Source organism: Manis pentadactyla, chromosome 16 (assembly GCF_030020395.1).
Source record: "Manis pentadactyla isolate mManPen7 chromosome 16, mManPen7.hap1, whole genome shotgun sequence".
NCBI lineage: Eukaryota > Metazoa > Chordata > Mammalia > Pholidota > Manidae > Manis > Manis pentadactyla.
In genome coordinates this window covers 36,494,056-36,507,863 of record NC_080034.1, presented here as the reverse complement: position 1 = coordinate 36,507,863, position 13,808 = coordinate 36,494,056, and the positions used below count along the sequence as shown (strand labels likewise).

At 41.9% G+C, this 13,808-nt stretch overlaps 1 protein-coding gene across 10 annotated transcripts in view; it reads right to left on the bottom strand.

Moving 5' to 3' along the window:
• LOC118928364 (unconventional myosin-VI-like) overlaps positions 1 to 13,808 on the bottom strand; it is a 72,448-nt gene that overhangs the window by 28,357 nt on the left and 30,283 nt on the right. For 7 of the 10 annotated variants that reach the window (XR_008994391.1, XR_008994394.1, XR_005031203.2 and 4 more), the window contains exons 2-3: positions 7,947 to 8,085; positions 516 to 585 (exon numbers count right to left, since the gene is read on the bottom strand). Coding sequence is in view for 3 of the 10 variants with exons in the window: in XM_036917451.2 (XP_036773346.2) it covers positions 516 to 585; positions 7,947 to 8,063 (187 nt within the window). In the remaining 7 variants the exon portion in view is untranslated. Of the gene's footprint in view, positions 1 to 515; positions 586 to 3,710; positions 6,952 to 7,946; positions 8,086 to 8,197; positions 8,282 to 8,301; positions 8,489 to 13,808 lie in introns of those variants that run through there. The other 3 variants (XR_008994389.1, XR_008994390.1, XR_008994392.1) reach the window with 3 other exon arrangements.

The window sequence follows — 13,808 nt, the reverse complement described above, 5'->3', positions numbered from 1 at the left end:
ATCGAACATGCCAAAACAGTTATAAGTCAAATTAATGTTGTGCTTTAATGTTCCAAAATCAATTTTTCATTTAGTACTTACTACACAGTATTTTTTTTGATGCTTGTTTCCCTCAGTGACATTAAATGGGTCCTTCTTGACTCAACTCCCAAATTACTGAACCATATACACTACTTTAAAAATCATCCGATTCTAGGTGAGGTTCAAAATAACCTTCAAAACTGTTAACAAGCGATTTTTAGCTCAGGCAGCAGAGTAAATTATTACCATCCCCCACATTTACACAACTAAGGGACACAAAAAGGACATTCAAGGGACTGTTTGGCCAAAGTGCAAATGCCAGGCGATAACTAATTTAGGACTTCTGGGCCCCTGCATTCATGTGAGCCTTCACGTCAAAAGGCTATGTTCTTCTGAACCAGCAGGGTGTGCCTAGTACTATAACCGCTAACTTAGTTTTTGGAGCAGCAGCTTCCTTTTCTGTGCTGAGAACTGGTTTTTAACTTGATACTTACAGTTATCTTCCACATCTTTCTTACTGTCCTCTTCTGCAGGGAACACTTGGTTTATGAGAGCCAAGAACGTCTAACAAACAGAACAAGAGCTCATCAATCTGGCAGTTTATAAATAGTAAGGAAAATAAAAGAGCTTAATTGGTCACACACAATGTAATAATAGCAACAATATGCTCTTCATTAAAATACAATACAAAATCCTACTATTTAACAAGTAGGGTTAAACTTTACTCAAGTAATTACCCAGTATTACCATGAACATGAAATCAATAATATACATCAGTAACAAAATCCTATGTTCCAACACCTAGAGTGGGACTAAGCAATAAGTATATTAATATTAAACTTACATAGGCATACTATACTTAACAAATTTTTTAAAATAAAATTTTTAATGTTTGTATATAGTTTTGTTTTTAAAAAGGAAAATAATCACTTAGCTGTACCAACAGAAAAGACTATTACTTAATTAATTCTATAGTTTGAGTAAAACAGATTCTACACAAATTTCTGTACAGAATGTGTCAGAAATATAAACAGTATCCAAAACTATTTGGTCTGTAAAATTATAGGTACCCATGAATAAGTCTGTATTTACTGTATCACTTGAATGCTACGGTAAAACTCTAGAATTAAGATAGCATCTTGTAAGATAGAAGAAATGATCTCAAATTACATCTAAAGAGAATGAAACTTTACCCATGCCATTCTAACAGTTATATTTTAATTTACACTTCTCAAACCATTACAGTTACTCCTGTGGTCAGAGCTTCCACCAATATCAAATAAAAGTCCAAGGAAAAACTGCTCAATTATTTTAAGATAATATCTGTACATCTACATATGCCAGAGTATCAAAAAAAGGGCTGCTGCTGTTGTTCGCAGAGAAAAAGAAAGGCTGCTGGGACCACTGCAACTCAAAGTCATACCCAAGGCAGAAAACTGTTAGGGCCTCAAACTCTGAAAGCTAATTATTTAGAACCCAGTACACATGTTCTTTATATTACAGATATGGAAGAGTATAGAGGCTAGATCACAAAATCAGAACAAATCCATAATGTACATTAATTGTATTAGTGGTAATACAAAACAATCCACAATTTTTAACTCTGCGGGGAAGTGCGTTCAGAAGTAACTGCTGACATTCTATACCTATAACGCTCAGGTTCACAGCTGTGGCAACAAGGGTCAGGACCCCCGGATTCCAGGTGTTGGTTCTATCCTCTTAGAAGCCATGTGAAATAAAAGAGGCCCCAGGAGGTCAGAAACTGGGGAAGAGGTGGAGCACAGAGTTCCTAGGATGCGAAGGTTAGAGGCAGGACTGAAAGGCCAGCTGTGAGCCCTAAAAAGTAGTTTCTTTCCCTCCTTTTTCTTCCCTCTAATTATCACCAGTCTCCATCTTCTTCTCCCCTTCACCATCTACTCAGCAAGAAAGGAAATTTGTTACATTAGGGTGACTGTCTTCTTTCAAAGACAGGAGGCTTTTTCTCCTGTTGCGAGCAGCTCACGTACCAGCACGCTGATCACCAGCAGGAAACTTCGACCACCCACCAGACACAGTCAGCAAGCTCCAGAGACAAAGGGACAAGGAGGCACCCTCTGCACTCGAGAGGGCTGCACCCGATGGGGCGAGGGCGCAAGCCACTGCCCCCAGCAAAGCATTCCAGGAGACAATTCATGCCACTCTGTGGATAGAATGAGAGTTCCTGTGGCCAGGATTCTTACCTGGCCCTGGTTGACTAGCTCACTGCACACCTGTGGGCAATACAAAGAGCTCTGCCCAGTGCTCTGGGTGCGACACGAGCAAGAGAGGACTGCAAGAGAACACAGCAGAGGCTGGAGTGATGGCAGCACCGAGGACAGAGGCCCAGAGGACAGCTGTGCGGACAGAGGGGCCCAGAGGCAGAGACTGGCTTGCTGCATGCAGACTCGCAGTGAGTGAATGGGACTTTAGTGACTGACCTGCCACCTGGAAATAAAGTTGGGTATAACCCTCTCACCCCGAGAACGTTTTGCTGTCATATTCTTTGGTCACATTGAATCCATAGTGAACTTGCCCGGGGCTGAAACCCATTGGCAAGACACACTCCTTGAAGGAAAGGGTAGCCAATGGTAAATTCTGTCGCATGGGAGGAGGACAGAGAGATTGGACATCTGGAAATGTTCAATAAAGGAGGTCTCAATCAGAGTCTGGAGATGAACAAGCATCTGCTAAGCAAAGGGCCAAGGAGAGTGGCATTCTGCAGCAAGGCAGCCCAGGGACAATGACGCCAAGCACCCTGCCGCAGAAGGTAAGACCAAAGACAGGGAAAGGGAAGTGTGGGCCCATGCGGGCTGCACATACAGGGCTTTACCCTGAAGGCCAGACTGCTGCAGTTATGAGGCAAGTAATCAGTTGAGAGGCTCAACACAGCACCATTAACAAAACAGAAGATACTAGGAAATATCAACAGGCATCACATGTGGGAAGTATATTTCATCTGAGAAACTCTTTCATTTATGAACATATGTTCACACACTTACACATACCTAATGCAACATTAAGTCTATTTCTTACTATGGGTCACAGTCCAAACACTTGAAAAGCCATTGTTATCATCAAAGACATGTTCCTCACTAGGGCTGATCACCCTCCTGTATTTCTCAACTTGACCATCACTTGTGTACTTATTTCCTTAATTTTCAAAAGGTGATGATCTCTAGACCATGAATTACCCAGGCAAAGGACTGCTTCTCCTACAGGTCTGTTTAATCACAGGGCTGTCGTGACCCTGTACGAGGTGCTAAGAGCCATCGGAGAGCGGGGCGTGTGGGCAGGTCAGAACCAGCGCCGGGAGTCTGCTGGCCCTCAGAGAATTTCTGCAAAAAGAAGCTTCGACTTTAGCTGATAAAATTACCTACAGACCCACACGTTTTTATGATTTCACGATTTGAATTTTAAGTGCTTTTATTGGTTCTATGTGTGTAACTCAATAATAATAATTGGAAGTACATGAAATATTTAAAATATGAGAAAGCATGCACCCATAAATCAAGTTTCTTCTAGGCTTGAACTGAAGTATTTTGTCACCAGCAGATATAACAGAATATGCCTAAGAAATATACTTTGTTTCACTTTGCCTTCTGATTTATAGTGCTTATAAAATATAACAAATATAAACTAACAAAGACTCTGAAGGACAACGAAAGGCTCACCAGGCCTGTCACCCCACAATCCGCTCCTCTGGCAAAGTCATTCTTCAAAGTTAAAGGAACTTGAGAAACAGCAGACACACAGTGGCCGCTCTGGCCCGCCGCTTCCCTCCCGAAGCAGGAGCGGGACTCCCTGGGAAAGGAGCCCCAGCACCAGGAGGAAGGCTTTTGTCACCAGGGACAGGGAACCGGGCCAAGAGAAATCTGCACAAACCAGTCTGGTCCTACTAACCGCCATCTTCCCAACCACTTCTCCGCAGTGGACTGCCCCAGGCCAAGCCCTCTGTCCTTTTAATTCTTCACAAATTTACTGTTTCCTTATTTAAAAGGGGTAAAAGCTTTCTGCTCTGGTCACTTCAGCTCTCCATTGCCTTGTGAAGACCCAAAAGTATAGGGAAAAGTTGTTCCTCCCCTGTAACTACAAATATATAAAAATAATGGACCTTATTTTTAAGTTTCATTTTTTTTTTAAATGCACTGCATTGTAAGGACAAACAGGTACTTGTTAATCAAAGGAAGACCTCCAGGGATGCAAGGATGGTACAACATTCGAAAATCCATCAACATTATCCACCACATCAACAAAAAGAAGGACAAAAACCACATGATCATCTCCATAGATGCTGAAAAAGCATTCAACAAAATTCAACATCCATTCATGACAAAAACTCTCAACAAAATGCATATAGAGGGCAAGTACCTCAACATAATAACAGCCATATATGACAAACCCACAGCCAACATCATACTTAACAGTAAAAAGCTGAAAACTTTTCCTCTAAGATCAGGAGCAAGACAAGGATGCCCACTTTCCCAGCTTTTATTCAACATAGTACTGGAGGTCCTACCTATGGCAATCAGACAAAACAAAGAAATACAAGGCATCCAGATTGGTAAAGAAGAAGTCAAACTGTCACTATTTGCAGATGACATGATATTGTACATAAAAGCACTAAAGACTCCACTCCAAAACTACTAGAACTAATATCTGAATTCAGCAAAGTTGCAGGACACAAAGTTAATACACAGAAATCTGTTGCATTCCTATACACTAACAAGGAACTAGTAGAAAGAAAAATCAGGAAAACAATTCCATTCACAGTTGCATCAAAAAGAATAAAATACCTAGGAATAAACCTAACCAAGAAAGTGAAAGACCTATAACCTGAAAACTACAAGACACTCTTGAGAGAAATCAAAGAAGATACCAATAAATGGAAATACATCCCATGCTCGTGGGTAGGAAGAATTAATATTGTCATAATAGCCATCCTGCCTAAAGCAATCTACAGATTCAATGCAATCCCTATCAAAATACCAACAGAATTCTTCAATGAACTAGAATAAATAGTTCTAAAAATCATATGGAAGTACAAAAGACCCCAAATAGCCAAAGCAATCCTGAGAAGGAAGAATAAAGCAGGGGATCTTGCTTCCCATCTTCAAGCTCTACTATAAAGCCACAGTATACAAGACAATTTGGTACTGGCACAAGAACAGACCCATAGATCAATGGAACAGAATAGAGAGCCCAGATATAAACCCACATATATATGGCCAATTATTATACAATAAAGGAGCCATGGAACATACAATAGAGAAATGACAGCCTCTTCAATAACTGGTGTTGGCAAACCTGGACAGCTACATGCAAGAGAATGAAACTGGATTATTGTCTAACCCCATACACAAAAGTAAACTCCAAATGGATCAAAGACCTGAATGTAAGTCATGAAACCATAAAACTCTTAGAAGAAAACACAGGCAAAAATCTCTTGAATATAAACATAAGCAACATTTTCCTGAACACATCTCCTTGAGCAAGGGAAACAAAAGCAAAAATGAACAAATGGAACTACATCAAACTAAAAAGCTATACAGCAAAGGACACCATCAGCAGAACAAAAAGGCATTCTACAGTATGGGAGAATATATTTGTAAATGACATATCTGACAAGGGGTTAACATCCAAAATATATAAAGAGCTCACACGCCTCAATACCCAAAAAGCATATAATCTGATTAAAACATGGGCAGAGGATCTGAACAGACAATTCTCTGAAGAAGAAATTCAGATGGCCAACAGGCACATGAAAAGATGTTCCACATCACTATCAGGGAAATGCAAATTAAAACCACAATGAGATATCACCTCACACAGTTAGGATGGCCAACACAGAAAAGACTAGGAACAAGAAATGACAGCGAGGATGCGGAGAAAGGGGAACCCTCCTACACTGCTGGTGGGTATGTAAATTAGTTCAACCATTGTGGAAAGAATATGGAGGTTTCTCAAAAAACTAAAAACAGAAATACCATTTTGTGGAGGCCTGGAAGCAGTATCACCCCAGAAGTGTGTCACCAGAAGCAGAAGCAACAGTACCGGATATGAGATCAGCCCGGAAGTGACATAATTGTGAGCCTGTCTATATAAGCTGTGCTCAGAAATCAAACTGCGTCACTTGCCTGCCACCAACAGTCAGTGAACCTCCTGATCTCAACTTTGGTTTCCGTGTCTTTCTTATATCTTTCTCTGTGTTTCCCTTAATCTCCTCATCCACTCCTCTCAGGTTCACCTGGTTTGTGGAGCTGGTCTCCACACCATTTGACCCAGGAATTCCACTCCTAGGAATTTACTTAAAGAAAACAAGATCCCAGATTCAAAAAGACATATGCACCCCTATGTTTATCACAGCACTATTTATAATAGCCAAGAAATGGAAGCAACCTAAGTGTTCATCAGTAGATGAATGGATAAAGAAGATGTGGTACATATACACAATGGAATATTATTCAGCCATAAGAAGAAAACAAATCCTACAATTTGCAACAACATGGATGGAGCTAGAGGGTATTATGCTCGGTGAAATAAGCCAGGCAGAGAAAGACAAGTACCAAATGATTTCACTCATCTGTGGAGTATAAGAACAAAGCAAAAACTTAAGGAACTAAACAGCAGCAGACTCACAGAACCCAAGAATGGACTAGTGGTTATCAAAGGAAAAGGGGTTGGGGATGGTGGGGGGGAAGGGAGGGATAAGGACATTAAGGGGCATTCTGATTAGCACATATAATATGGGAGGAGTACAGGGAAGGGAGTACAGCACAGAGAAGACACGTAGTGACTCTATAGCATCTTACTATGCTGATGGACAGTGACTATAATGGAGTATGTGGTGGGGACTTCATAATAGGGGGAATCTAGTAACCACAACATTGCTCCTGTGAAACGTGAGCATAAGATTGTATAGCAAGATACCTTAAAAATATAAATAAATTAAATTAAATTAAAGGAAGACCTAGAAACACTTTGTTCTTTCTTTCCTAAGGGCATCCTCAGTCAGTCCCCTCTAACATGGCACATAATACATTATGCATTTAGGCTTCTGGGTTGTTTACAGTAACAGCAGTTTTCTCTGCAAAAAGACCTCATGGGAGAGCCACCTTTTCTTTCTAAGGCTCCCACAGGATGGCAGTCCTACGGCATTAACCTTTTTTCAGCAGAATATAAATTATTCATGAACATTTACAGAGTCTGAAGTAAACAGAAATGACATCAACAAATTTGATTTAGTGGCAAGACCTGTTTAACAGGAATATTTATTAAACTGAAAATTGTGAATTTCTCCCACAATAACAGAGCCTCAGTCCCCACGAAGAGTGAAAGAGACCCAGGCAGCTTTTTCCCCAAACTCCCTTTTTTAATGCCGCCTAGACTGTCTAAGCGTAAAAGGAAACAGCATGGGTACAAAATTAAAGTTTGCTTGTTTTAAAAACTATTATAATAGAGGGTATGTTTAAGACTAAAGTACCTTTACTAAATAGAAATATATTTACTCCAATTACATTTAATAAATTTAATAAAAAGCTAAGAAAACAGACATCTACAAGCTGAAACAAAAAGGAAAATTTGATGACATAATCCGTTTCCTATTTTCGCTGAATACATGTTAAATACATCACAGATATACTCATAACTTTAGTAATATGGAATAAAAATGTTTATATTTTATCATATAGCTATTTCTTAAGAATGTGATCATGAAAGGCTCAACTTCTTTTGATTTTATCACACATCAGTTTTTTCCTTAGGGTATTTAAGACTCAGTAGAAAACTAAGATTCACTCACTCCCCAGAAAACTGCTTTCCCCTCTACTGTGTCAGGAATATCTACTTCATTAAGAAGGGAGACACCTACAGAGAGAAATTAAATTTTGAAACCTTTCTGGGAAACTCACCTTGCCTTTTTGGTTCAGGGGTTCAATTGTTAAGCTGTCAGGGCCAATATCCACAATACTGCCAATCTGAAATCCATCTGTAGGGTGTGGTGCCCAGACGGGCTTCCCGTCCTCCATTTTTGAAGAGAGCTAGTATCTCCTGTTTCAAAGGAACAAATAAACCAACATGATTAACTCTGGAAATAAAAAAAACAACATATATTTTAGAAGTTAACATGTAAATCACAATCGACAGAAACACATGTCTATACCTGCCACAGGTAACCCCACCCCTGCCATCCTGCTGCACCCTGTCCCTGCTTTATCCACCCTCAGAGAAGGACCCAGGGGAGGCTGCCCCGCCCTCAGGACACACCTGCTCACCACCCTCTTCCTCCAATTGTCCTGCAGTGGAGTCCTTCACTTTGAGCGGTAGAGAAACACAAAGAGCCGGTTTCTACCTGTTGTACCAGTGTCATTTATGACGCCCTCTCCTTTACCACCTAACTATTCTGGATTGCACAATAAATTAAATAGTCATCCCAGGAATACAGTTTATTGTGTGGCGTCAGCTAAGAGTTGAACAGTAAGTCACTTTAGAGTGGAAGGAATAAAAATGAGAGATGTGAGAGATTACCGCCTCTGGGAAACTCCCCCTGACAATCTGAGACCACAGGGACGCCTCACCCTGTGCTCCCCACATGCTCCCCCACAGAACCACTAGGCATGCAGTCTTGTTGTTTTCTTTATTTCATTGAGGTAAAACTTATATACTGTGAACGGTACAGTTCCTAAGTGTATGAGTTGATGACTTGCACAAACAGATATACCCCCGTAACAAACATTCAATGTATGTCATTATCAATATACAGAACATTTCCATCACCCTAGAAAGTTCCCTCAGGCCTCCTTCGGTCAATCCCTATCCCCTACAGGGGTCCCCTGTTCTGGCTATTGTCATCATAGATTAGTTCTTACCTGTTCTGGGACTCTACACAAATAAAGTCATAGAGTATGTATGCTTTGTGTCTGGCTTCCTTCATTCAACAAAATGTTTTGATATTCGACTGTGTCACTGGGACGCCAGCCCACTGAGTGACTGCAGCACGGTCGTGCACCTGTTGTCCTGTTGATGGACGTTTGGATTGTTTCTGGTTTCTGCCTATTGTGAATGCTCATCTAATTTTTCAAGTGTCCCTATAAAGCTTCTTTGATGCTTGGTACTCTCAGATCTGACATTTACAATTCTGTCTTTTGAGACTATCCCAAAGGGTCTATGAAATATTTAATTTTAAATAAGTAAAATATGTAACTTTACACATATTTACATAAAATATGTAATTTCAGTGGGCTTAGATTCTATGACATTAACGTGTAACAAGAAAGCAGCTAGTGAGTGATCCCAGATGCTTCTGCATCTCAGTGGGAACTTACTTTTCATTACTTATCTAAACTTAAAGAGGAGTCGATGCATGTGCAGTAACTTGCTGCGTATGTGACACTCTCAAATCGGGGTCTCCCCATGTGGAACCTCTCAGGTCTAGTCTCTCATGGAAGTCAAGGGTATTTGGTATATAATTCAATCAAAAAGCTGCTAACCACTGGATATTTGCACTGTTTGAGGACTGATGTCCTCCATGCCACAGCTACACAGTGCGATCTGCTTTCCACGTGCAGCAAATGCTATCAAGTTTAAATATAACTCTGAGTTAGGAAAAATGAGGATTCTCCACAGAAGGGAATCAGGGGCACTGCTTCAGACTTACAGCACCACCCATACGTACACACTTACCCCATATGATCACATCCAGTCTCAGTGCTTTACATGCTGTCTATATGTGGGCGATGCCCTAACTGATTTCCCCAGCCCAGAATGCTGCTAAATTCCCAGATGCCTACTTGACTACCGGACACCTCCTGGTGCATTTCTCTAACACGTAATACTGTTATTGTTACACTGTTACTTGTGCCACCACCCTACATGTAACACCGTTGTTACACTATTTACCTGTATGTATCACCACCCCACATGTAACAGTTATTGTTACACTATTACCTGTGCCACCACCCTTCATGTGACACTGTTACTGTTACACTATCACCTGTGCCACCGCCCTCCACCTGTTCTTCCCACAATAAAGGCGGCCACAGCACTCAGACCTAATCAAACCTACAGTTGTGCTCAGTTCTGGCTCCTTCCAAATCCTCATCACCCCCCAAATCCTGTCAGATTTACTGCCAACAGATAGCTCAAATCCACCCACTTCCGCATCTCCTATGCCGTCCTAGCCGAAACCAACACGGCTTCCCACCAGGACTTCTGTAACTCTTTGCTGCCTCTTGCCCATCTGTACAGGTCACCAAAAATCTGACTGACAGGTAAATCCGATCCCATCATTCCCGCTCCATCGGGGCATGGACTTAGGACTGTGTTCCCACGGCCCAGCACAGAGCAGGCAATTTGTATTTACTAAGTGAATGAATGAATGTTCATACAGTTGGGAAGAGGAAAAGGAGATGGGAGACCAGGAAGAGCTGAAAGGTCTTAAAACCTTGAAACTAAGCTTCACCACTATCTGACCAGCTCTCAAGCAAGTTAGTCTCTCTGATCATAATCTTGGTCGTTACCTATACATGGTAAGACCACTTACCTTACAGAATTGCTATGAGGATTAAGTGATGTAAAACAGAGATCACCATTCTAAAGGCACCCAGCAGATTCTCTCCGTCCCTCCCCCCTGCGTGCCTAGCAGCCCGGCAGTGGGCACACAACGAGCAATGTGAGCACGCCAAGACAGCAGCCATCCTGGAGCAGAAGCCAATGGCTGGCCGCTGACCCCGCACTCCGCCGGCGCCTGGAAACAGATGGACTGCTCCTGCTAAGGCCGCCCGGTCCACAGCACCTGGTCATGACAGTGCAAGCGCACCATACCCCCCCACTGCAGCAGTCCGGAACAAAGCCTTCTTTTCGTTTTAGCAAGTGTCAGAATTATTTTCCTTTGATAACATTACAGCAGAAATAAAATATTCATGGGGGTTATAGAAAATAAAGTTGTGGCAATTTTTCAGAAAGCCAAGAAAAAAGAAAGTAGGGGGAAAAAAACTAGAAGGAAAAAAGATATAAAAATGAGAGGAGTAAAAAGATTCAGCATCAAAACACCAGGAAAAACAGACATCTGACCCCCCCTGAAAAAAACAGAAGGAAGAAAGCTTTGAAATATTCAAAGAAAATCTGCCAGAACTGAAAGACATGATTTCCCAGAGTCTGGCCAAAATGCCCATTAAGTCCTCAACACAGTAACTGGAAAAAGACATGCACACAAAGATACATGGTCAGATTTCAGAAGAGCACAAATACAGAGAAGATGCTACACGCTTCCAGAGAAAGAAGAGAAAAGAGGAAGGGAAAAACAGTTACAGCCCAGAGGTCAGGAACCCAAACGGCTCTGGCCAGAAGGAGCAAACAGCAGAGGACTCGGAGACACTGGGAAGGGACTGGCAGGCACCGGGCCAGAGGGTGGGCAGGAGGGGATGAAGGGGCACAGCAACTCACAGTGACAGTGTGAGCTGGTCAGGGGGACAGCAGTGCAGCACGGGGCACAGCCAGTGACTCCGGAGCAGCGTCCTCTGCTGACCGACAGTAGCCGCACTAGCCGGCACAAGGGGTTAATAATGTGGGGAAACGGTGAACCACTGGGTTGTATATTTGAAAGCAACATCAGATGTATATCAACAGTGCTTTAAAAAAAAAGAGCAAGAAAACGCGCAGGCAGCACAGGAAGTGGGGAGCCGACAGAGTGGCGCCTGTGACATTCTGAAGGAAAAGGATGCCCCCTCCTCAACCCCGGACTCCGCGCTCAGGTGACCTCCAGCCGGAGAGCAGCACGACCGAGTGACCCCCGGCCACCGACCCCGGCCCTGACTCTTGTCTGGACCTCTTATTCTAACTCTGAGCTGATGATACACTTGGGCCTAGAGAAGCTGTGGACCTCACTTCCTCCCCCACTAAATAACTATTATCTTCTACCTATTGCAAAACTCACTAGAATCTAAAACCTGCTTTTTCATGAAGGTTCACTTAACTGTTTTTGTAATCCTAAATATTTATAACATAAATTATCCTTCATTAATCATTTAAGTCTGATTTATTCATCCCACAAGAGAAGACAAGGTTCTTCTAGACATGTTACTATTTGTTGCCAGAAAATCATTCAGAAAACACATGCAATCAACATTCACACTTACTGAGACTGTTTGCATACAAAGAGTACTGTACTTAAAAAGACTATAAATGAAATATTTAAAAGACAGTCATAATTCCCAAGGCTAAGGCTCTAGAAACTTCAAACACATTAAAGGCTGACCACATGTGCATCACAGGAATACAAAGGGGAAAACTACAAGAATTACTGGGGTTAGTGAAGCAAATTTAAAATCTTTGAAATTCCTCAAGTTATTCAGGAAAAGAGACAATGCTCTATAACACCCCATCACCAACTGAAAATTAGCTCGTTCTTAGTACTTGACAAGTGGTATTTTTAAAGAGAGGGCGAGGAGCGCGTGGGCAGGAAGCTGTGTGTGAGTGGACGCACCAGAGGCCAGAGTGACAGGCACGGGCAAACCCACATGCATCCTTCTCCGCGACTCCTGAAGGTCCAACAAGGACCACGGACCCCGAGCAGAATGGGCAGATCCACACACCACAACCCACGAGCCGTCACCTGCCTCACCAGAACCTTCCAAGGCTACACCCTATGGGCTGCAGCTGTGACACAGGACAGCGGCTTACAGCTTATTAACTAGGCTGTTAGAAAGTGAGCGCTAGCTGAAGGTAATTTAAAGTTTGGCTGAAAAAACTGGAATAAGATACCAAAAAGGAAAAAAGAGGCATTGTACAGGGTAAGCAGGACGCTTACAAGACTGCCTTCCACAGTCATTTGTTCTGGTAATTTCTATTTAGCCACCTATATGTGCTACGTACTGGGAGGTGCTGGGGATACATCAGTGAGCAAAAAGGGACATGAGCTGGCCTCATAAAGCTTTGCAATAGGACAACAGCCATCTGGAATAGCACAGTGAACAAAACTGGCATAAATCCCTGCCCCACAGAATCTTAAACTCTACTTGGGGTAAGAGGATAGCACAGATGTATCAAATTTGCCTACTCTTCCACCTGGCCAGATCCTCGCCTTGCTGATAAAAAGAATGTTACATGTACCTTGGCACACAAGTGTAAACTGGCAACCTCTCCCCCCTATACCAGGGTTCCGAGGCTGTCAGCTTCCCTGGTACACAGGTACTGTGAGAGAGCCGGGCCCCAGGCAGCTGCCAGCCAGGGCTGGTGTGCTGTGTGTGCCCAGAACAATCTTTCAATGAGCATTTCAGGCCCATAGGAACTCAAACATCCAGCACAGCTCCCTCAGAAAACTACTTCTGCAAAGACCTTCCTAGAAACATTCAAGTTAATCTTGTTCAGCTAGTTGTACAAAGTATGGGGATTATTTAATTGCTGTAACACTGTATTAGGCATTCATTAAACATTAGTATTGAAACATATCAAATATATTGGTTTTATCAGCAATAAAAATTCATTAATGGGGAGGAGAAAATACCTACCACTAAGTACAAACTCTTGACGAAGAGATAAAATAAAACATCTCAAGATAACAGTTAACAATAGCTACAGAAAACAATAGCTAAATATTGATTACCTCAATTAAATTAAAAAGTAATTTTGATATTCATTCATTTATTTTTTGAATTAATATATATTTAGTACCTACTATGTGCTAGCTACTGTTTTAAGCTTAGATACTGATGAGAAAAAACACAGCTCTAGGTTCAGTCTAAGACACTAAAAACATGTCTAGGCCGACTTGGACA